Raw genomic sequence first — 24,077 nt, 5'->3', positions numbered from 1 at the left:
CACGCCTAGCAAACCTTTTAAACAAAAAAAAATAGCAAAAATTAAAAAGGAGGCAGGTATTTTTTTGGGGGGGGGGGACTTTGGCAACCCCACCTGCCATTGCACCCAATGTGTTTTGACTACAGTATATGCAATTTTGGCTTTATGTGGTCTCCCCGGAATGTAACCCCCACATAAGTTGAGAGTTGCCTGTACAATAAAGATATCATTAGTGTGGTGTCTTTTAAAAATGACCTACTCTCCAGTAAGACTCAGATTGTGAAATCGCTGACTCAATAGAGATCCTGGCTAGTTGTTGTTAAATGAACAACAGCTGAGGAGCTAGAAGGAGGGACTGCAATCTGAAGTCATATTTGAAGGAGAACTGTATTGACGTTATGAGATAACATCTAAAAATTAGTACCTCCCCAGTGGATGCCATTTCACATCGGAGAATAGGGTCAACATCTCTCAGACGGGGCCAGGAGAACATTGGAGCCTAGAAAAAGAGAAAGAGAGAATAAATTGTTGCTCCACTAAAATTGTGACACCAGCCATCGCCCAACTTGTTGCGATGAGAGGTACGAAACTAAGTGCTCATGAATTAAGTTTACAGCAGAAATAGTAATGATTTTTCTAAGTCTTGCACATGCCATGACCCAACAACCCAAGCGCAGTCCATTGGTGTGCCAATGTGGCCAGCCAGGTGTTTGACCACTCTGCCATTCCAGCAAAAACATGGGGAAGAAATGCATGGACTCTGGGCAGACTACGGTTCATATCTGCTTGGTTTGTATTTATACTGGTAGGTTGTAAATTTTGGAAACCTTTTCTTGGAGACCATTCATATGATGCGTACATGCTTAAAACATTTCAGTACCATGTGAGTTGTTCAATGTGGGGGGAAATTAAATGTCATGTACTTCTATAACCCTAGACTGAGATATGGTATCTGAAAATATTTCTAGTGTAAGTTATGTACGGTAATACAGTGGTACCTCTACTTACGAATAACTCTACTTACAAATGTTTCTACTTACGAACAGAGCTCCGTCCGCCATCTTGGATGCGGTTTAGATAGGATTTTTTCTACTTACGAATTTTTAGATAGGGTTGCTTCGACTTACAATTTTTTTCTCCCAATGCATTCCTATGGGATTCGACTTACAATTTTTTTTCTACTTACGAATGTGCGTTCGGAACGCATTAAATTCGTAAGTAGAGGTACCACTGTAAATATTTAAGCCTAAGGGTAAAATTGCTCTAGTTGCAGCCAGTGAGGCTGTTTTAAAATAGGAGTTATATGGACTCTGATGTGAACAGCAGCCAGTAACCTGGCTGCTGCATTTTGGACCAACTGAAGATTATGAGTCATCTTCAAGGACAGCCAGGGACCCTCCTCTGTTCACCAAGACATTTATACAAATACCCACAATTTTTCTTGCAGCCTCATTCGCCAATCCTTCTTTAGTGACAGGGTAGAAAACAGAGACGGACGGGGACAGACAATCCAACCCCGAGAAGTGGTTGTGATGGGTCCTCCTGTCTTGTGGCTGTGATAGAGATGCAAGGAAGCCTCCCACTCTTTGGCTTTTGACAAGTTTAGCTTGTGGCCAGACGTTTTGGGCTAACTTTTTTAATGGGAGAGCAAAAGTTCAAAGGAAGACAGTATCAGGGTGTGGGGGGTCTGGGGCACTTCAGGAGAAGGTAAAACTAATTAATAATAAGGTGCTTAATATGTAAAAGGTTCTGTCAGTCCAAAAGTGCCTGTTGAGAGACTTCTAATTATTTCTGACATTTTAATAATCATACTTGCCATAGGCACGTAAAAGCATTTTGTTGCCTCCTAGATAGACAAATCCTGTGGCTGTGACTTCCATACAAATAACTAAAGCAAAACACAGACATACAACAAAGCTTCTTTTGGAGTGGGAATAACCAGAGAGAAAGGGTCCCAAACTATGAAAACCAGGGCCAACCCCTCCTAGATACAGCAGAGTCAGCTGCCTCCTTTTGGTTAAGCACGCCAGCTGCCCCTGCATATGATAAAATGCTGCCATTATGCAAGAGTCATCCCACTTTTGATGTTTCTAACTTTTAATTCCAACCTTTACTCCCCCCTTTTTTTGCCCATTGCATTCTCATCATAAAGTGGGGATATTCAACCCATTTCTCTTACCAATATAACCCCTTTTCCCCCCTTCTCCATCAAATGAATGGGCAATCAGAGCTGAACCTATCACACGAAGCCTTAACTGTTTCAGGCTTACCTTAATGCCCACGTAGTCCGAAGGAATCATGGGTTTGTCCAGTGCAGGAAGGCTGGATTCATGGACTTGCTCCCCAGTCATCACTTTAGTGGCCACATCAATGAAATCAAGACCAAGAGATTTGGACACAAACGGGAAAGAGCGCGAAGCTCGCAGGTTGCACTCTATCACCTGAGGATGAGGCAGGGAAAGCACCTTTAAACCCCACGCCCTCATTGTGAGGAAAGACAGATGCCTTCCTTGTAGTGTTAGACACTGGCAAGCCTATAGACTCAAAACTTTTCTAGAAGTTAGACCTCAGTTTCCCACCATCTGAATAAGAGGGTGAATAGAAATGACCACCTGCTATATTCAAAGCAGAAATAGGCAATAGCAAGAGAAGGGGTCAGCAAACTTTTCCAGCAGGGGGCCGGTCCACTGTCCCTCAGACCTGGGGGGGGGGGGGGCAGACTATATTTTGAAAATAAAAATGAATGAATTCCTATGGCCCACAAATAACCCAGAGATGCATTTTAAATAAAAGGACACATTCTACTCATGTAAAAACATGCTGATTCCCGGACAGTCTGCGGGCCAGATTTAGAAGGCGATTGGGCCAGATTCGGCCCCCGGGCCTTAGTTTGGGGACCCCTGAGCAAGAGGAAAGGCCTAGTAAAGTCTCAACACTTTCTGAGATCATAGATTTTAAAGTCAGACAATCTGTATCCCCAAATGGGTTAATCATTTCTTTCAGATCATGTTTTGCAGGACGAGCAACATTTCCCATAACTGAACACTGCAGGCCCATGAAGCTAAACGGTGTTATTCTGCGGGCACTTTCAGGGGGAGCCACAAGAGAAGTGTATGTAAGAGTCAATGGGGCATGTGTGGCACATTTAAGAGTGACAAGACACTACCAAAGGGCAATAACGATACAGGAAGGACGGCGAAAGGGAAACAAAGGATCTGTGGACAGGAAAGAATTAGACTGAAACCATAAGGGGGTTGTTTCACGATATGTTGAGCCTCGTGATTTTTCACTCTGAATTCCCAGCTCACATCAGAGAAGCGGGACAGGCTTTCATGAGAGTAGCTATGCTCCTTTATTGTAAGTATATGAAAGAAAGTTGCATACAGGCTTAAAAACAGTGTGCTGTATTACAGCACATGCACAAAGAGAATGGTGCCATGCTCCTACTGTTGTAAGGAAGAAAGGGGAATGGTTAGATTTATCCTAAGACTTTTTTTTTAACCTTGTAGGATTTGGGGCCATCCATAGTGTGAGGAGCACAAACAGAGGCTGAATTGCCCTTCTAGCCCTCAGAGACGACTTTGATCATAATTGCTTTTGGGGGGGGGAGCAAACAATAAACTTTTAAAAAAAATATAACAGCTTCAAGAACATTTGATCTTCTCTCCTGCCCTGCTCCACAGTGGTCCCAACTCAAGTCCCTTCCCTACAATGCTGTCTCCACTGGCCTCAAATGAGTTTTCCCTCCGGGTGCAAATAGGAGCTTCCTGAAGGAGGGAGAGTTTTCAACAACGGACCAAGAAGGAAAAGAGTTAAACTCTCACTCCCACCTCCTGCAGTCCAAATATTGCTCTCCATCCCCCACTGCCAGCTGCAATTAATTTTTTTTTTTAGCTGTCCATGCTAATTGCATTCACGCAATTAATGTCTTTCTTAGTTTGGTCCTGAAGTGCTGCAACATCTGGGCCTGAGGACCAGGAATAAGTTTAGGTACTAGATTTTTTTACATGGGGGCAAGAGCTCTATGAAAATGTTGCCCTTTCAGTAAAACTGCTTTGAAGGCAGTTTTCCTATGTTTTCTTCTATCCCTCTGCCTTCCGTTTTGCTCCCTAGCTATCCATAATGACCGTAGAAAGCTACATAGATATGTATTGTAGAGTCAAACTTGTGCTGTGCTAATAGGATGAGTCTCGTATAACATTCTTACCAATCTTATTTAGTGCTGATCTGATTTAAGCCCAGTGCTGAGCTAACACACTTGCTGACAGACGGCAATTCTACAGAGCTTGCTTTATCCTCAAATTACTGCATTGTGTGGGCAGGCAAAGTTCTTTTCTCAAAATTGTATCACAGGGCGCCTTATAAAGTGGTGAATGGCAGAGTATCAGTGGTACAAAGACCCATGTAGCAGCAAACAAGGCGGATATTATGTGCCTAGCACTATCTCACGCAGTGCAGCAAACAGCGGCAACAGCCTTGGTGATTTTTCACCTGGTGGGTATCAAGAAAAAGAGGGCTTTTGAAGGAGAGCTCCCTCATTATTATGATGATGAGCCACTTTGTACATTGAGCTAAAATGGGTCTCACCAAGACATCGTTTCCCCGGATGAGAAACTGAACATTGAATGGTCCAGAGATCGCAAAGGCATCTGCAATCCTCCTGGTTGCAATTTTCACCTGAGAACAGAAGAAAGCATGTGTTTACTCAACCTCATGCTTCCAAAAGTAAAACAACTACCACCGCAACAACAACCTGAGAACCTGGAATTGGACAGCCACCGCTCCCTTGAACATCTGGCAGATAAGTGCTGGCTCTTCACTGTCAGAACTGCCACAAAATAGGCCTGAGAATGAGCTCCAAGTTGAATTTCCAGGCCTGCTTGATCACCCCCTAATTCCAGAGCAAATAAAGGAAGCAGCCAGATATGCAACATGGAGGACCAGTAGGTCTCTCCATTACTTATGGATCAAGAGAATGCAAATAATGTATCTCTGAGTTAACTTGCTTGCCCTGAGGCAGAACACATTTTGGATTGCTGTAGTGCCTTGGTACAGAACATATACGCTAGCCATTTCCTCTCTTTTTAAAACAAACTCCATGAGAGCTACCAAATTCCACTCTGGTGGCCATAATTGTTTTCACTGTGTCTCTATTAGTATAGTTAATAGTGTCCACAATCTAATGCTGCCTGTTATCATTAAAATGAAAGAAAAACACGCTGACCTTCTCCAAGGCTCCTTGGCTAATTGTTTGTGCAGGGAACATCAACGTAGCATCTCCAGAGTGAACGCCAGCATCTTCCACATGCTCAGAAACAGCATGGCAGATAACCTGCTCAAAAAAGAGCCAGTAAAAGTGTTAGTATATAATAGCAAACTGGTAGCTAAAATGGCTGTGAGCCAGTGCTATGCTAGCACTTCGTGGTTAAATAAGCTGTACAATGTTGAAACCTTGTTATTTGCTAATGACTGTTGTCCCCAAATATATTTCTCTCTTCACTTACTAGCCTTCTTCTAATTAAACAGCCTCAGTCCAGTAAACCTGAAGGAGCATCTCCACCTCCATCATTCTGCCCGGACACTGAGGTCCAGCACCGAGGGCCTTCTGGCGGTTCCCTCGTTGCGAGAAGCCAAGTTGCAGGGAACTAGGCAGAGGGCCTTCTCGGTAGTGGCACCCGCCCTGTGGAACGCCCTCCCACCAGATGTCAAAGAGAAAAACAACTACCAGACTTTTAGAAGACACCTGAAGGCAGCCCTGTTTAGGAAAGCTTTTAATATTTAATAGACTATTGTATTTTAATATTTTGTTGGAAGCCGCCCAGAGTGGCTGGGGAAACCCAGCCAGGTGGGTGGGGTAAAATAAAATAAATAAATAAATCTATACATTTCCACTCAAAAGCAAACCTGGTGAATTCCATAGGACTTACAGCCAGGTATGTATGCATAGTGCTGCAGCCTATTATCATTCTAAATATTATTATTTTTACTTAGGTCCAAGCCATCTGAAGCATATGAACTTACCTGGAATGTTGGGTCCTTACTCCTGCCCTATTTTATAGGGTTTTTGTAAGGACCACAAAGTACCTCAAACCCTCAAACACAGTATACGAACGAATACTTATTATTTTTATTTATTTCTATTTGTTATGCCAGGCTTTTTCACACTATGGTGACGCTTGCAGTGGATGCCGGGAATTAGAGACCTCTGTGCAGAATTACTGTACCATGGCGTAATGGAGAGCCATTCCAGATCCATCACAGAATTCAGCTAACATTTATCAAACTCTAAGACATCCTCTGCTAGCCTGTCCTGAAGGAAAGTATGTGTGAACTGATGAGTCTGCTATACTGTATCTTGTTTCAAGCTTTGGCCTGGTTGGAATGGGTCCTTGAATTCTGATAATGCATTTTGCTTGTGTTGATGGAGATTAGAGAGGCATGTGCAGTTGTGCATAATAACTAGCCTATTGTCCAAAGGTAAAATTTACATGTATTGCTCCACTCACTTTTGCCTCTGGCCCTGCCCACCTCTGGTATGTGGTCCCTGAAAGGTTTCCAAGAAGAGAATGTTGCCCACATTGGAAAAAAACGGGCTCCGTATCCCTGATCTAGAACTTGGAATGAAACATTTGGCAAGCTGCTTTACTATTCCTTCTGCAAATCCTGGAAAGTATTTTTTAAAAGCATTATTTAAGGAAGAAGTTTGTACCTTTCCATTCTTTGCAACAGCATCCATTTCCACTTCCCGAGCTCCTTCAATGAATTTTGTCAGCACAACAGGGTGTTCCTATTGATATCACAAGGAAGAAGAAAAATATACATCCTGTATGACTATGATTTCGCACTGTGTTAGTAACTGGCATGAATTCTAGTATTTAAATTTTTCAGTAGAAAGAAAGGATAAGGGGGGTGAGAGAGAGAGAGAGAGAGAATCATTGTAACAGAATCAGTCTTAGCAAGTTTGCAGCCCCCTCTTGGCTATGGAGTTGACATTTGGAAATGAACTGAAAATTGCCATCATGATTTGCAGCCTACATGACATAAGAGAAGCTGCTGGCTGGGCTCGCTTTTGAAAACTGAGCTTCTTCTTAGAATGTGAAAATCCAGGCCAGAAAATGGAAGAGTCTAAATGGAAAAACATGAGCTCTATCTCAGCTTAAGCGTTAGGAAACCCACACTGATGGGGTAGGGTTAAAGTTGTTGCAATTGTTTGTAGCTGAGAAAAGTTAAATAAAGTTGTGGCCCTCCAACAAGCACATTCTGGGAAGTGTGAGTAATGGAGGGTGCTGATTCTGTACATGCAAAATGAGTTATTATTACTCGGGAGTCATGTGCAATTAAGAACATTAGCAGGAAAGATTCGCAGACTGGCTTAAGAACTTTCATATAATTTCAATATGTTGTCTGAAAACAAAATATTTAATCTTCCTTTCTTCGTGCCTCTTCTACAGCTTCATCACTACCAATGGCAGTTACAGACGCAAGTCAGCAGAACGTATAATTGTTTAATACTGCACATAATGATTGCTCAGGATCTGTTTCCTGGGCATTGTTGTATGCTATTAATTCTCCTTAAAATTACTGACTACACTTTTCTTACTCCAACTGAACATCACCCGGCACACCAATCAAACTTATTTCCCATGAAAAGTACAAAAAAAGAACAACCAACATCATTTTGTCCTGGATCTTCTGAAATACTTTCACTGGAAAATTGTGACTGTCATCATTCACACTGCAATCTCTTTAGGCCAATAATGACAGCAGGTTAATGCTAAATGGAATGGTACTCTTCCTTGGGCCAAAGGAAACATAGGCAGCACAAAGCAATGAAGTTAAAAGTTTTTTTTCTTTTTTTTAATGAAGCCATGAAATTCAATTAACTAATAGAGGTATAAGCAAAGTTCACTTGATCTGGAAATTTTAAAATAATAATGAAGGAGAAGGCAATACACAGGCATGTGCGCACACACACACTACTACGAATTTACAAATTGCATTAATCTTTTACTGTTATTATTATAAATCCAAGGCACCTTTGTAATAAGGAATGTTCCAAGTATCAAACAACTTCCCAAATTAAAAGGGAAGAAACATGCAAGACTTCATGCGTGAATGAAAGGGAACGGTAAAAGAAAAAGAAAATAGATTAACATGAGATGTTACACCCAATGAGGAATGATTCAGTGGTGTGGACAATTTCCTGGGAGCTAAATTACCCAAGTATAATAGTCAGTGCAAATGCTAGTAAAACAGCACTAAAAGGAGTAGTTCCCCAACATTTTCACCTATGGACCACTTGGAAATTGCTGAGCATCTGGGCAGACCCCTTGATTTTTTTCTGCCTGTTGTAGAAATTTTAATACACTGTGCTCAATTTTTAATTGCATTTCTACATACAAACAGTGGCTCATCTGAATAAAGCTCATGGACCACCGGTAGACCACATTCTGGGAACCCCTGCACTAGAGGAAGCTAGGAAATGGATAAGCAAATTTAATAATATTCAAGATGCTTTGTTTCCTAAAACGAACAAAAATCAAATGAGTGGAGGGAAATGAGGACAGTGTTGTACAATACCTGTGAAACTCTGGTTGCCTCTGCCAAAAACTTTTTCATCTCTTTTTCTGTATGGACTACATTCATTGCTGAGCCACTATGAAGAAAGAGGGGAGGGAAAGGTTAAAGATACTGTCATGTCACACTTTTCATCTTCAGAAACTGTCTTCCATTCAACTCAACCTCCCAGTTCTTTCTTAAGCTGAAAGGATAAAGCAACTCTTCACCAAAGGTAAACAATATTGAACTTACTCCTAAAAAGGTGGGTGCCCCCAAGAACATACCAAATCAGGAGGAAGGATTATTGACTAAAGATTGTGTAAAAGTCTGGTTTCCCCCAAGATCCACTCTTGCTCAATCATTTAAAATGGTTTCAAATGTAACTTGACATTGCTGAAAACAACGGTGTATGAAATGCTAATTCAGGGACAAGTAGTTTTCAACTTGGTTTGTCATCCATATTTGATCTTCTTTCATAGTGGGTTATTTCACACAAAGCCCAAACAATCCCTTTTTTGGAATCACAAGAATCATGTCAGAGAAAGTTGAGAATGTGTGGACCTGTTGTTTGTCATATCAAAATACAATGCCAACACAAATGTTCACAGTTTTCTCAAGGTTTGTTATTTCTGAATTTGGGGTTTGGTCAGCTATAATATGTGTGAAATACAGTAGTTCAGGTAACCTGGAAAAAACAGGTAGTTGGGGTGTTATGTACTAAGCTTGAATCCTAAACAATAGGCAGGTAGAATCCTAGAATGCAACAACTGATTGGCTTGCAGGAGAAGACCAATCAGGCTCCAGGAGAGAAGCAGAATCAGCCAATCAGACGGGACTCATTGTGTAAATAATGTATATAAAAGCCTAAGGTTGGGGGGGGGAATCAATCACTGTTTTACAAGCTGCAATAAAGAGCATGAAATCATTGCAGGACTCCAAGTATACTTCTTGGGAATTCAGTTTAACCCCCCCCCCCCCAAAAAAAACAACCTCTCCACAAGCCATGTATGCATTCTCCTTACGTAGTTGCTTTGCCCTGAGTTATCTAGCTAAAGTATACAATCTCTATGACATTGTATGGTATCCTCACACATTGCCTGGGGCCAACCCAGCAATATTTATGATTTCCAAAATTCATAGATCTTGACGTTTGGCCTGAAAGAGACAGGGCAGGCCCAGGTTTGTTTTAGTTTGTTTTAAACTATGGTTCAATGCAATGTGTGAACCAGGTCATCAACTACCGGTAAGAGTCTGTCTAGGTGAACTGTTTATAGAGTATGCTCTTGTCTTTCTAAAAATTTCTTCCACACCATCAGAATGATTCCTACTCTTTTTGAAGGATGAGACCAGATTTTGTTATTTGCACCATTATTGGGATATGTTCTAAGGATCTTCTGCTCCTGGAACATCACAAAACCTCCCTTCCCTCTTTTGGTATTCAACCAGTAAATATCTGACTTATGTCCAGGTGCCTTTTCTTTAAAATAATTTCACCCTTGATATTCCAGAATTCTCTAATTATTATGCCTATAAAAATCTGGTTTATGAGTGTGTGTACGTAGTTTTCTTTACTCTTTTTGTTTTTAATCATTTCACCCTTTGCATTCTGAAATTCTTTAAATTGTCCTGTCAGTAAAAATCTGACTCTTGCAATTGCCCACCCCCTGCCTTGATGGTTAACCCCAGAATTTCATAGAATCATAGTTGGAAGGGACCACAAGGACCATTGCTTGAACCCACGATCCCGAGATTAAGTGTCTCATGCTCCACCAACTGAGCTGGAATAGCTTCAATACTGCCTGATCTCTGGTCTGAAGTGACTCAGAAGTGGCACAAAACAGGTGTTGCTCAGGCACCATACACCCAACACCTTCCACACTACTGAACATATAACAGGATCATACTGGATCTTCCTTCAAATATTGCAGTCTGGTGCCTATGTTATTCTGGAATAACAGCAGAAGAAAACACCATCACTGTGTGGAATGATGCAGGGAAATGCAAAAAGACCCAAGTGCTGCAAAATCCCTGTCCAGAAGAGAACAAAGATGGCAAATGCCCGACCTATTTGTGAAACATCTTTTTTTCCCTTAAGAGAAATTGGTGTTTGAAATGCTTTTGGAATCAGATACAGTTTTGTCTATGTAGTTGGTACTGTTGCTGTATCATACCAAAATTTTAACCACTATGCTGCATCAGTTCTTATATAATACTTCATATTATGGGATCTCTACTTATTTTTTTTATTCAATATTCTACTGGAACTAATGAGGATGAAACCATTAAAGGCTATGTGGAAGTTATTCCATGTGCCAATTACCTTCAAAAGAAGAGTAAACCTCCTTTTGCAAGATGTCCCTGTCTTTCTAAACAAAAGATCAGCACTTCAGAACAGATCAAAGAACTCATTCTAGGCCTGAGAATCCTGTGGATTGCTTTTTTTTAAAAAAAAAAACCCATTCAAAAGAGGCTTTAATTGAATTATTTAACAATAACTCACGGTTAATCATATCACGAAGGCCTTTTGCACTTATCAGAATCCCGCCCCCTGCTTAAACATTCTTCCCGCTTCCTTCAGTTCCAAGGTTGCGTCCCCCAGAAGGATAGTTTGCCTCTCTTATATTATCAGAAGGCTTCAACTCAATTTCCATCTGCACTTGCGAACTGTGCTCAGCAAACTCTATTTCTCTTCCTACCCTCTCATCTGTGAATAAGCACTTTGCCACATTAAGCTTCGTTGAGGGAGTATTTAGAACATCTCTGCGCATTGATTCAGCTCATTCCCAGCTCTCTTTTTTGTTTTGTTTTGTCAGCCATATCCTGAAAGAAAAGCAGCTGCCATGGCACATACTTGACATAAAACTCTTACAGGTGAAAGAGAATTTCACATTGAAACTGTAGATATGGTCAACGCAACACAGGTATGCCTATATTTCTCAATAATTGGGAAAAAACGAGGCTGGCAAGATGCGTGTTGTGACATCCTTAGGGTCATTCCTAATGTACCATTCCTCAGAGGGGTCCTCTCCCCATCTTATGATTGAATAATATGCAACAATAAATGCTAGAAATTTGGACAATGCTGGCATTTAATCGTAATTTGTTAGGTCAACAGCCTCTCAGGCATGCCCTTGGGCTACCGATAGACCAGGTCTACTTGTGGTGTGCCAACCGCTGGCTTTGCTCATTGCTGCCAGGTTTCCAACTTAGCTTCATCTAAGCAAAGCTAGTCTATTTGTAAGGAGGGTTGTCTCACCACCCTTTGGAGCCTTTGTCTTGTAATTGTTGTTTCACATGGCATATGCCTTACATTTCGTTATACAACAAGAAATTCTCTACTGATCACCATAGGAGTGGAAGATACGCAGTATACAACTCCAAAAGTACAAATTCTATTTATCAAACCAGTGTGTAGATGCTAGAGATATGGACTATGGGGCGCAGACTTCCCTGGTGTGGGTAGCATGTCAAAGATGACAGTGTTAACAGGATGGCTCCACTAGAAAGAAAGCAGGCACCAACTTTGCTACAGTTTTAGCACATGCTGAAAACCCGGGAAATGATTATGTTCTACTTCAGCCCAACTCAACCCCAAGATCTGCTGGGATGAATTTGGGCCTATGCCATCGTAACTCCATCCTAGTTCTGCCAGGAGTTACACATGACTTGTCATAAACTGACATAAGTTTCACCAGCTTCCCAGAATTAGGATTGCTCAGCTACTCTGTTTTTAACTACATCGTATATTAAGATAACTGTACTACTTCTATTCTTGTACACTTGCCAGAAGCATTTACATAACAGGTGGTATATAAATCTTTTAAAATAAGAAAATAAAGTGAATGAAATGCCTAGATATACTTCACCACTCCTAGAGTAAATGAAAGAAACAAGGGTTGTTATTATTATTTTTTAGCAAGGATGACATTTTGCGATTTACTAAGGGCAGTCAGCTGACTTTTATATTGCCTAGTACATGTCAGAATGTTTTGACTCATCTTCCTGGGCCTTTTATAATCTTAAGATGTTACCAGTAGCTGTCAATTTCTCTACATTTCTGACACTATAGTGCGCGCACACACGCACACACACACACACACACACACTAGGTGACATCTTTTCTTCTTTTGAAGAGGGTATACATGGGGAGGTCCAAACACGTTTGTGTGGGCAGCATTTGCCAAGATATGTGACTTTTTAGTCCTGCAGGACAGTGACTGTTGTGTTTTTCAGCTTTGTAAAAGTCCATAACAGATCTTAAGGCAAGAGCACTCCTGCCATCATCAGGTGCTCCTGAGCATCAGCAGCGATCATCATTGTCTCTGCTCAAATGGATCTGATGCAGGTATCCCCAATCTTTGGCCCTCCAGATGTTTTGGACTACAATTCCCATCTTCCCCAACCACTGGTCCTGTTAGCTAGGGATCATGGGAGTTGTAGGCCAAAACATCTGGAGGGCCGCAGTTTGGGGGTGCCTGATGTGATGCAAGCAAGCAGGAAGCAAGAAAGTGAAGGGAAACCATTGCTGCCCAGACTAGAGTGGCTTCAAGAAGTAAGCCTTAGGAGGAGATGGCTGGAAAGTATGTAGGTTGAGGAGCAGGATAACCCAGGATGCTCTGGGAAGGGAATAAAATATGTGAAGATGGTCACTCGCTTAGATGGCTTTGAAAAAAGAGGATGGGGTAAATTCATGGAAAGTCAGTCAATCCGCCCCTGTGAGCCATGACTGCCAAATGGAACCACTAGCTGCTGATGTGGGGCAGGAGAGGTGGAGAGAAAGAGAAGCAACAGAGGGTGAATGTTGCCTTCATGCCCTGCTTGGGACTTCTCCAAAGCAGGTGGTAAAGTCACTACTATGAAAAGGAGGCTGAACTAGATAGCTTCTTGGTCTGACCCACCAGGACTCCTCAGAGAATTCACGCAAGCGCTTTGAGTGAAGGGTGGGACTAGGGCAATATGGGAATGGGAAAGTCAAGGTTAACTGCCGGCTGCTATGTAGGGGACCCCAGGTTAGGAGACTGTTCTGATTTGGAAACTGGGGAGCAAATAGCCCTAACATTGGTTTGGTGCAGCCGGTCCAAAGTCAATACTCTGTAATCAGGTAAAGGATAGAAAAAGAGATAAGATGCTGACAAATAGCAAAATGACTAAGAACCCTCCACTGAAGTTCTTAATACAATATTAAGTTGAGAGAGCCTGCTGTTGGCTCAGATATATGAGTGCCGGACAGGTCTAATACCTTTTCATTGTCTCGGTATCTATCAGACCTGCAGCTTCTTGGTCTAAAAACTGAGCAGCTTCCTGATAGTGCAAACAATGTGTTGTTGTTTAGTCGTGTCCGACTCTTCGTGACCCCATGGACCAGAGCATGCCAGGCACTCCTGTCTTCCACTGCCTCCCGCAGTTTGGTCAGACTCATGTTCGTAGCTTCAAGAACACTGTCCAACCATCTCATCCAATGTATGAAGTTCAATTTACATTGTCAAAGGGGGGGGGAGGCTTACCTCAAAACATAGGAAGGTCTCAGCAAGCATGGGTAGCCAACCAAGTTAGCAAATTCAACAGCATTCTCCTAAAAAGTCGAGAAAGGATCTTTTTAATATATATATAAGATACTGAGAATGCCTAGACATGTTGTACAATTAAAATTTGGTTACATACTCATTCTTCGGTGTACCTGAATAAGCTAATCTGTATGTGGAGGAGTGGAAGGGTGTTCTCAAAGGTTTTTAGAAGGGAGAAGGAACCTAACCACCCTGAATGGTGATATCACACAGCAGTTCACAAAAGAAGCCTTGCAAATGAAAGTAGGGTGCTTAACATTTTGGGTGTGTTTGAACCATCATTCTGCATAATGTAAACAACCCTAGGAGGCAAAGCTCAACAGCAGGCGGCAGGGCCAGGCCACTTATTTGACCTCTCTCTGGCTGCCACTGCTGCATATCAAGACAAAGAGGGGCAAGACAAGGTGGCGATGAGGTTGGCACAGTGCAGATGCCACAGCAGATCCCATCTGGTGCTTCTGCTAAGGTACCACACCAACCCCATCCCTTCCCCACTCCACCCTGGTATGCGGGGAGCCCAGGTGCAAGCCCCCAACTCTCTGTCTGCTCCTGCTAAAGCTTGAGGTCTTGTGCCTCCTTCCATTCTTCCATGTGGATACTTCTGCTTAACCATGTTTGTCATTTCAGCCAAACCATGGTTAACAACAGCTATGGCTTGTTTGAAACAAGTCAGCTTGTTTCAAACAAACCACAATTCATGCTAGTTTCTCAGTCCAGATGAAACAACGTTGTGGGTAATTAAAAATGGTCACACAGAAAGAGGGGAGGGGAGTGGGGGCATGCAAGGCTCTCATGGGCTCTCTAGACAGGCATGGCAGCCCCAAAATAACCCCCCACTCAAAATTCCTGGACACCAAAAGTGCTTCCTAAAAAATTAAATGCCTCAGAAACTGACCTATAACTGTAACTGACTAAAAAAAAACAGAACACAGTGGGATAGGAGGAAACTCATCTTCAAAGCCCTCACATGTATAGCAAGGAATAAACCCAAGGAGAGGATTGTGATCCAGCTAGGCCACAAGCTAACTTGCTCCTACATCCATGCTGCAGGATGAATGCACCCTTCTAAATACGGACAAACAAAATTAATTGTGAACAGTGGCTTAAGCCTTCAACTGCTGCTCCTTAAATTACTAAACACAGATTAGATGTACCGGTATGTCTACATACCAAGGAATTAACTGCTTTCCAGGGTGCTTGAGCTATTTGCAGCTCATCAAGAACAGCAGAGAATACAGATCGATCCTCTGCCTGGTCAATCTGCAGTGGGTTAGTACCCATAATTCTAACTCCATTCCGGTAAAGTGGCACAGCCAGGTTGTTTGGAATCTGCCCTCCTACAGAGATGATGCAGCCATTGCATTCCTATAGAAAATGGGAACAGAGAGAAACTTAGACCAAAAAAACACAAGTTGACTATGTGCAGCTCCATGCCTAACTAAACCATCTATTAGCACAATCAGAAGCAAGGTAGAGAGAACAGCTTGGATCCAGAGAAGGATGAGGTTCTACGGTAGTAACACTCCTCTGTTCTGCCTTGGTTAGACCATACCTGGAGTCCTGTATCCAGTTCTGGGCCACAATTTAAGAAGGATATTGACAAGCTGGAACGTGTGCAGAGGAGGGCAACCAAGATGATGGAAACCAAGCCTTATGAGGAACAGTTGAAGGAGCTGGGTATGTTTAGCCTGGATAAGAGGGGACTGAGAGGAGATATGATAGCCATCTTCAAATATCTAAAGGGCTATCACATGAAAGAAGGAGCAAGCTTGTTTTCTCCTGCTCAGATAGCTTCAAGTTACAAGATGAGTAGTACTTTCTGATGGCAAGAGCTGTTTGACTGGGGAACAGAATCCTTTGGGAGGTGGTAGGACTCTCCTTCCTTGGAGGTTTTTAAGCAGAGGTTGGATACCTGTCAGGGAAGTTTTAGTTGCGATTCCTGCATTGCAGGGGGTTGGACTAGATGACCCTCAGGGTTGCTTCTATAATTCTATTATTCTTTTGGGAATGTTAAGCTTCCCACTTTGACACCCCCAAAACAACTCTCTGTAAAAAGGGGGTGTTATCCAGAGCAGCACCCTGTGGGGTGCACCAGTCCTAAAGGTTGTTGCAGCTCTGGCTGCCAAAGCCCCAGTTAACCATTCTCTCCTCCCAGTAAGCTCCAGGACAATATCAAAGAACCCTCCCTCCCTCCTTTAGTCCGACGCCACTAACACTACTTTTATCTGGACTAAGTCAGGCGGGCCAGTTTTTAAAACAGAATTCCAAAGGAGCCTCCTGTTCCTTGGTCACATCATGAACCCTGACTGCTAATGGGTGACCTGGTGTTCTGACCTCGAAAGGGCACTTGGCCTTGTTCCTAACAAAAGGAGTGTTCTCATGTCGTCAAGCCTGGAGGCTTTTCACCTGGATTCTTTGAATTCTCTCCTCCTCCCCCCCCCCAAAAAAGAGGAGAAAGGTACTTGACAGGTGGTATTAATTGGATTGCAGCTCATGCTGCCCTGGTAGGAGACAGGGTCACGAATTCAAGCATTTTAGGAACAGAGTTGCAAAGAAGATACATTTTTAAGTATTCTGCTTAAGCACTTTGCCGAGCCAAAGGTGACAATGAGACTGACTTTGCAAAATGGAAGGTTTAGGAAACCTTGGTTTATGTTCTTCTGAGACTATTTGGGTTTTTTACCTCCTGTTGGGAGATGTCCAAGATGATGAGCAGGCCGATGCACCACAGAGACCTTCAAAAACTGCTGCACATCTATCAGAGCAACTTTTTGAAAGCTACGTTTGGCATTTGAAAAATCATGTTAGCTTCAATGGCATTGTCCTCATGCATAAAATTAAGCATGTGTGTAATTGCTTTCACAATCACAGGTTAAAACTCAGCTCAGCAAGGGCAGGACAATTTGATCCATAAATAACTGTGAAATAAATTAAATCAGCTTGTAAATACTGTGCAATATGTCATCTTTGGAAAATAATTCTATATTTATTTGGCAGTCATTATGGAGCAGTTGGTTAGGAACTGCAATGCCATGCAAAATATAATGCCAGGGTCTTAAAAAAAAAAAAAGTGCCCAGCCAAAGAGGACAGTGAGACTGACTTTGCAAACTGTTTGGCATGGTTTAGGAAACCCTGGCCTTGATTCTTTTTTTGAGGCTGGATTTTGGATTTTTTTAAAAAAAAATACCTCCTGTTGGTAGATGTCCAAGATTCTCTCCAGTGACAGTTCATCAAAGTAAAGCCTGTCGCACTCATCAAAATCAGTGCTCACTGTCTCCGGGTTGCAGTTCACGACAACTGTTTTTTTACAGAGCTGTCGCAATGTGCGGATGCAAGAAACAGCACACCAGTCGAACTCCACGCTGCTCCCTGCCAATGAAAGAGCAAAACCAGGTGAAGTTTTAAAAGGAGGTCATGGTGCAGGTAGGTTTAGAACAGGCATCCCCAAACTGCGGCCCTCCAGATGTTTTGGCCTACAACTCCCATCACCCCTAGCTAACAGGACCAGTGGTCGGGGAAGATGGGAATTGTAGTTCAAAACATCTGGAGGGCCAAAGTTTGGGGGTGCCTGGTTTAGAACATCAGGAGCGGTCAAGGGCAGAACAAAGATTCCAATTGCCTCCGTGTAAGCCATAGCATGCGCCCTCCCAGTGAAAAGCTGTGCAAACATCAGCAATACCTGTGAATGACTGAGCTCATAGAACCATAGAATTGGACGGAGCCTCCAAAGTCAGCTAGTCCAACCCACTGCCAAGCACTGGCGGAGGAAGAGGAGTGCGAGGGGAGGACACCGACCCTGGCAGCGCGATCCTGGCAGGGTGCCATCGCGGCTGCCCCCACACATACTGGGCGCCCTGCGCCCAGGACACAAACCAGCCCCGCCCCTGCCTGCTCTCCGCCCCCGCCCCCCGGTGCCAGAGCATGAAGCTCCGCCACTGCTGCCAAGGGAGGATATCCAGGAAGTTTTTACTACTGTTTTTGCATCCTTTTCTTGTCATTTGAAGCCACTGGCCCAGACTTCTGGAGCAAGAGAACAATAATCTGCTCCATCAAGTCTGTGACAACCCTTCAGATTAATTCTCTCTTCCCCAGATGAAACATACCCAACACTTTCACCCCTTCTCCATAGGACTCAGGTCCCTTTGCCATCCTTGTACTAAATAGCACCTTCATGGAACTAGTTCAGCACTTCATGGGTCTGACTGGGGGCCCGTATTGCAAAGTGGGAGGGAGAATCCCATTCACCATCTCTTAATTGTGCTTACATCTATACCGGCACTTTCCAGGTTTTAAATTTGTATTTTTAGAACCAGTCTAAAATCTTTGGCAAAAAAAGAAATGGCTTTGGTTCTACACGGACAAAATTCAATGTTCCAGCAACGACGCAATGTAAATTTTGCATGTGGAATTCTAAGACAATGTGAAACTTTATTGCAGAAGAGGGTCCCCCACACACCTTACACACTTTTACAGGATCTTCTAGTCTGGAAAGGCCCGAGATACTAAAAACAAGATTTACCTATGTGATATGGTCCACAACCCAGCACCATCGTTCCATGGTCATCAAATTTTACATCATGCTCCTAAAATAGAACACAGTATGCGAAGTCATCCGGAATTGTTCTCAGCAGCATCCACAGCACTCATGAAAAGACACCATTTATGCTTCACAATTCTTTATTTTAAAATTTTTATTATTGGGACTTAACTTTGACCTCATTTAGTTTACTTTAATGCCACTGAATTAAACAGATTTTTGGAAACTCTGATTTACCTTAATTGTAGGACCAATTTATAGATTCTTTTTTTTTAGTAGCCTTCTAATCTTACTAACGATTAATGTTGGCTTACAGAATATTGTAGCCATAATGAATGCTTTTAATTAAAGGACACCACTGAAGGTACAGACTCACGCCAGTGAGGTCACAGTACCCTTATCCATTATGCTACTGAGTTTAGAGTCCAAAAGCAAGAGCCTTTGCCGAAAGAGTCCCATTTATGAAGACTGGCTCAGTTGACTCAGCACCACTGTTCTATGAAAATGGAGGATGGAGGTCCGATTTAAAGAGCAAAAGGGCTGCATAGATGAAGAGTACAGACACCATCACTTATCTCTGTTTACTCCCTGCAGCTCCAACTCCCTCAAAGCATTTTTGCTCCAGCCAGGCTCACCTCTCTCTCTCTCTCTCTCTCTCTCTCTCTCTCTCTCTCTCTCTCTCTCTCTCTCTCTCTCTCTCTCTCTGACAGTCAAGTCATAAAACAGGGCAACTACAAAAGGACTAAACAGATAGCTTGATTTGATGATTTGTATCAATAGTTGAGTAATGCTTCTGTCTAGGAAGGAGCATCCGAAGCTGCCACATTATGCGTCAGACTAAATTATCTCACAGTCTCAGCACAGTCCACTCTGATAGTCAAGCCCTTTCCAAGCACCTGCTTCCCCCACAAACCTTTTTAACTGGAGATGTTGGGGTCTGTGAACCTAGGCCCTTCTGCCGGCAATGCAGATGACTCTTTGGGCCTTCCCATATGAATTGACCCCCACCTTTGATAGCTCATCTGTTTTTCACATTATGCTAGCCCAAGGAAACATGAAGCTGAGGCTCCAATACTTTGGCCACCTCATGAGAAGGGAAGAATCCTTGGAAAAGACCCTGATGTTGGGAAAGATTGAGGGCACTAGGAGAAGGGGACGACAGAGGACGAGATGGTTGGACAGTGTTCTCGAAGCTACGAACATGAGTTTGACCAAACTGCGGGAGGCAGTGCAAGACAGGAGTGCCTGGCGTGCTCTGGTCCATGGGGTCACGAAGAGTCGGACATGACTAAACGACTAAACAACAACAACAACAACATGGTCATTTTGCCTGGCCTCAACTCAGGCTAATAGGCTTTAGGAGTTTTGTGTACTGTATAAGAGTTGTACTGCCATGCCTGTCTGGGAATCTACCCAACTACTTTCACAAGCACCTCAGCTAAGCGTTGTCCTCATTCTTCCCACTGCTTTCACTATGTACTAGGTGACTTTGATTCCTAACAGTTTGTGTTCTGATCTTCAACTCTTGCAGAGATATGCGCCAAACTGTTTTGGCATTACTGTACTGGCTCTCTGGCCCTTTTGGTTTGTGCCTCGTGCTTCAGTGGCATTCAAGAGGTCATCCTCACCCTCAGTCCAAACCAAACCTTTTTTTCTTGTGACTCACATCCCAAAAAGCTATTTCTAATGCATTGCCCCAATGCCCATAAAGCTGCTCCAAGTAATCACCTACTTCGCATTCATTTTTACAAATTGCCAGGGAGTTAGCATTTTCATTATGCAATTCATTGTCAGTAAGTGGTGTGAAATGGGATGGGACAGAGCTACCCACTGTGCTCAAAACGCATTGCGCCACGGAAATTGAATTTGGTAGGAAGAGGTTCAACTTTGCAAGAAGAAGTGCGGGGGGGGGGAAGCTCCCACATGACAAGTCTCACAAGCAAAACTTATATCGATTGCTCTCTCATCGGTAGTCCAGAGCAAAGAGCAAACGCTTCCTGTTTGTTGTTTATAGATGTTGGAACTTAAAGAACAAAACTGTGGCACTGTGGGTAGGATTTTTCATTGCTTGTATCCCTGCAACGCCGGCTCAAAAGGACTATAACGCTCCCAGCTACACTTTTACTTTCTCAATAACAATAGTAGGCAAACATTTCTACCTGTACTCCAATGGGATTGTGCCTCTGCCAGCAGCTCTAACCCTTCCCTGAGCTATCCCTAGAGTGAGTGAATTTGAGTTGCAAGGTCAATAGATAGTGTGAGGGACAGGGGATATCGCGAAGTCCCTCCCCTCCTGAGTTCAAGCCCGTCCCCGAGCAAAGGGGAAAGCAGGGAGAGTTCCGATTCCAGTGGGGAAGCAGGAAGTCGTGTCCGAGGCTCAGGCAAGGTAGAGGAGCCAGGGTCCCAGGTGGGACAGGAAGGGGCAAGTAAGGGGGGAAGACCCATCCCCCCAACTCCAGAATTACGCAGGAAGAGGAGGGGCAAGAGGATGGGTCTGCCAAAGCTTTTGTGTTGGAGAAAGACGCGCCAAAAGCCATTAGGAGGTTCTGAAACCGACTGACAACATCGCTCCGTGTAAATAGCAATGACTTGAGCACTGTAAATACGCAGCACCAATAAAAGAATAAAATGCAGAGCTGCGTAGCGTCTTTACTCTGAAGTAGTCCACTCCGGCCACTGTGACAGCAACCTCCTAATCCTTTTTGGGCTACTTTGGAGTTGCCGGGATGAGCGTGTCAGAGGCGGAGAAGTGGCGGCAGATCGCTGAGCAAGCCCAGCTAGAACTGCAACAGCTGTCGCTGCAGGCGCAGGGAGAATTGAAGGCAGCTAAAGAGGAGACTCAGAAGGTCCAGGACGACCGGCTACAACTTGCGGAACAGGTGAGAGAGCTCCAGGAAAAAGAGCAGCATTTAAGGGCGGTGGCGGTAGACCTCCAAAACAAGCTGGATGCAGAGAAAAACAAGGCGGGAGGGGCACCCCAAGTCCAAGTGCTGCCAGGAAGGAGAGCCGGGACCCTAGTAAGCAAGTTCAATGGAGACCCGAAGGAGTTTCAGGGCTTTGAGACTGAGATTGTGTATGCTCTTGAGCTGCACCACGATGAGTTCCCTGATGATGAGCACAGAGTAGCGTTTATTGTGGAGCACCTTACAGGGGCGGCCAGGGAGTGGCTAAGACCGTTAATTGCAACAAGGAATCCTTGCATGAAGAATGTCAAACTATTTCTAGAAGGTTTGAAAACGATGTATTCGTCCGATAGTCATATGGACCAGACTAAGGAGGAACTTCATAATTTACGCCAAGGAAATATGACAGTTCGCGCGTATTGGGCGAAATTCACCATGCTGGTGCACAGATTGGGGTGGGATCTGGAGTCTGCCCCAATGCAAGCGGCGTTTTACTTGGGGTTGCATGAGGAGGTGAAGGATGAGCTCTCGAGAGGTCCAAAGCCCAGTAATATGGATCAACTGAGCAAAGCGGCTCTGGCGGTGGGGGTGAGGCAGGAATCCAGATGGAGCGACAAGCAAGCAACGCGCGCAAAGCGGGCTTGGTTCCCACGGTCGCAGGAGAAGCCACTCCCTCAACAACCCTTTCAAGCCACGCCTGGGGCCAGTCAGGACCAGGAACCCATGCAGATTGATAGCGCGCGCGCGCGGGCTTTTCAAACCCCAGCGGCGCCAAGACGCAAGGAGGGAAGGGGTGGGAATTGCTTTCTCTGCAACTCCCCCCAGCATCTCGTCAGAGACTGCCCACATCGCAGGGAGTGGCAAGGAAAGGCGGGAACGGTTGTGCCCTCCCCCACTGACGCAGCACCACAGCAGGGAAACGGGAAAGCCTGGCTGCAGGAGACAAGGGGCGGCAGCCAGGCACAGTCAGCAGACAACAGCCCCAGCCCACCCACCCGCACAGAGAGGAGCAGAGCCAGCCCACCCCTCCCAGAGCAGGAGTGGTTCTAGAAGTGACGCTCACGCTCCCAAATGGCTATCCATTGACGGTCCTCGCCCTAATTGACAGTGGTGCCTCAGCCAACTTCTTCTCGAGAAACTTTGCAGAAGAGCACCAGATCCAGCTTCTGCAGCTGGATTTTCCTCTGCACGTGGCAACCATTGACGGCAGAGAGCTGCTGGGAGGGGCCATCACTCATCAAACCCCCCCCATGAGAATGACGGTTGGAAGGCACTCAGAGACACTGGCATTCAACGTCACCACCATCTCAGACCCCCCAATCGTTTTGGGCATGAGCTGGCTGGCGCGCCACGACCCCTCCATAAGTTGGCATCAGAGATGCATCACTTTTGGATCGGACTTTTGCCTGGAACATTGCATGCAGCACCAACCAGGGGAGGGGCCTCCGATAGCCACGGTGGCCACCATGCACGTCAAAGGGGGTGAGGCGATACCCAAACCATACTGGGACCTGCAGGAGGTCTTCAGTGAAGCGGAGTCCGACCACCTGCCCCCACACAGGCCTTTTGACTGCCAGATCAACCTGGTGCCTGGGGCAACTATACCCCCAGCCAAGCTGTACGCCATGTCAGACCAGGAACTGGAGGATCTGCGCGCTTTTATCGACAAGAACCTCAAGCGGGGGTTCATCAGAGAAAGCAAGGCAGCAGGGGGCAGCCCGGTCTTCTGGGTGGACAAGAAAGACACGCAACAGCGCCGTCTTGTGGTGGATTTTAGACGGCTGAATTCGGTGACAGAGCCAGTGGCTTTCCCCATGCCCAGAGTGGATGATCTCCTGACAGCGGCACGCAGAGGCAAGATTTTCACCAAGCTAGACCTGAGGGGGGCGTACAACTTGATCAGGATCCGGGAAGGCGATGAGTGGAAAACCACGATGTTCACGCCTCTGGGCTCTTTTGAATATCTGGTGATGCCCTTCGGGTTGCAAGGGGGCTCAGCATGCTTCCAGGCCTTCATGCACCACGTCCTGGGGTCCCTACTCTTCAGGAAATGCTTGGTCTTTCTGGATGACATCCTTATTTACTCCAACGACCCAGTGCAGCACGTGAAGGACGTCAGGGAGGTGTTACAGCGCCTGAAGGAGAACCACCTGTATGTGAAGCTGGATAAGTGCAAGTTTCACACCAAGGAGGTGGACTTCCTGGGCTACAAGCTGTCAGACAAGGGGCTGGCAATGGACAAGGACAAGGTGCAGACCATCCTGGACTGGCACAGCCCCAGGACGCGCAAAGATGCCCAACGCCTACTAGGCTTTGCCAACTTCTACAGGAAGTTCATCAAGAACTTCTCTCGAGTTACGGCTCCCATCACTGACTGCCTGAGAGGCAAGCAGAAGTTCAGGTGGACACCAGAGGCGCAAGCAGCGTTCGAAAGCCTCAAGAGGGTGTTCGCCTCAGACCAGAACCTGTTCCACGTGGTTCAGGACGCGCCCCTACGCATTGAAACAGATGCTTCTGATAAGGCTGTGGGCGCC

At 44.6% G+C, this 24,077-nt stretch overlaps 1 protein-coding gene across 1 annotated transcript in view; it reads right to left on the bottom strand.

Annotated features, from left to right (window-relative positions):
• Window positions 1–24,077, bottom strand: part of CPS1 (carbamoyl-phosphate synthase 1) — a 132,705-nt gene that overhangs the window by 17,492 nt on the left and 91,136 nt on the right. The window contains exons 24-33 of the mRNA XM_035138778.2: window positions 18,623–18,686; window positions 17,291–17,472; window positions 15,273–15,467; window positions 14,043–14,110; window positions 8,560–8,635; window positions 6,689–6,766; window positions 5,204–5,311; window positions 4,567–4,656; window positions 2,250–2,420; window positions 404–478 (exon numbers count right to left, since the gene is read on the bottom strand). Of these exons, the coding sequence (XP_034994669.1) occupies window positions 404–478; window positions 2,250–2,420; window positions 4,567–4,656; window positions 5,204–5,311; window positions 6,689–6,766; window positions 8,560–8,635; window positions 14,043–14,110; window positions 15,273–15,467; window positions 17,291–17,472; window positions 18,623–18,686 (1,107 nt within the window). The remainder of the gene's footprint in view (window positions 1–403; window positions 479–2,249; window positions 2,421–4,566; window positions 4,657–5,203; window positions 5,312–6,688; window positions 6,767–8,559; window positions 8,636–14,042; window positions 14,111–15,272; window positions 15,468–17,290; window positions 17,473–18,622; window positions 18,687–24,077) is intronic.

This window comes from Zootoca vivipara, chromosome 1 (assembly GCF_963506605.1).
Source record: "Zootoca vivipara chromosome 1, rZooViv1.1, whole genome shotgun sequence".
Classification (NCBI taxonomy): Eukaryota; Metazoa; Chordata; class Lepidosauria; order Squamata; family Lacertidae; genus Zootoca; species Zootoca vivipara.
This window is presented reverse-complemented; position numbering and strand designations above follow the sequence as displayed.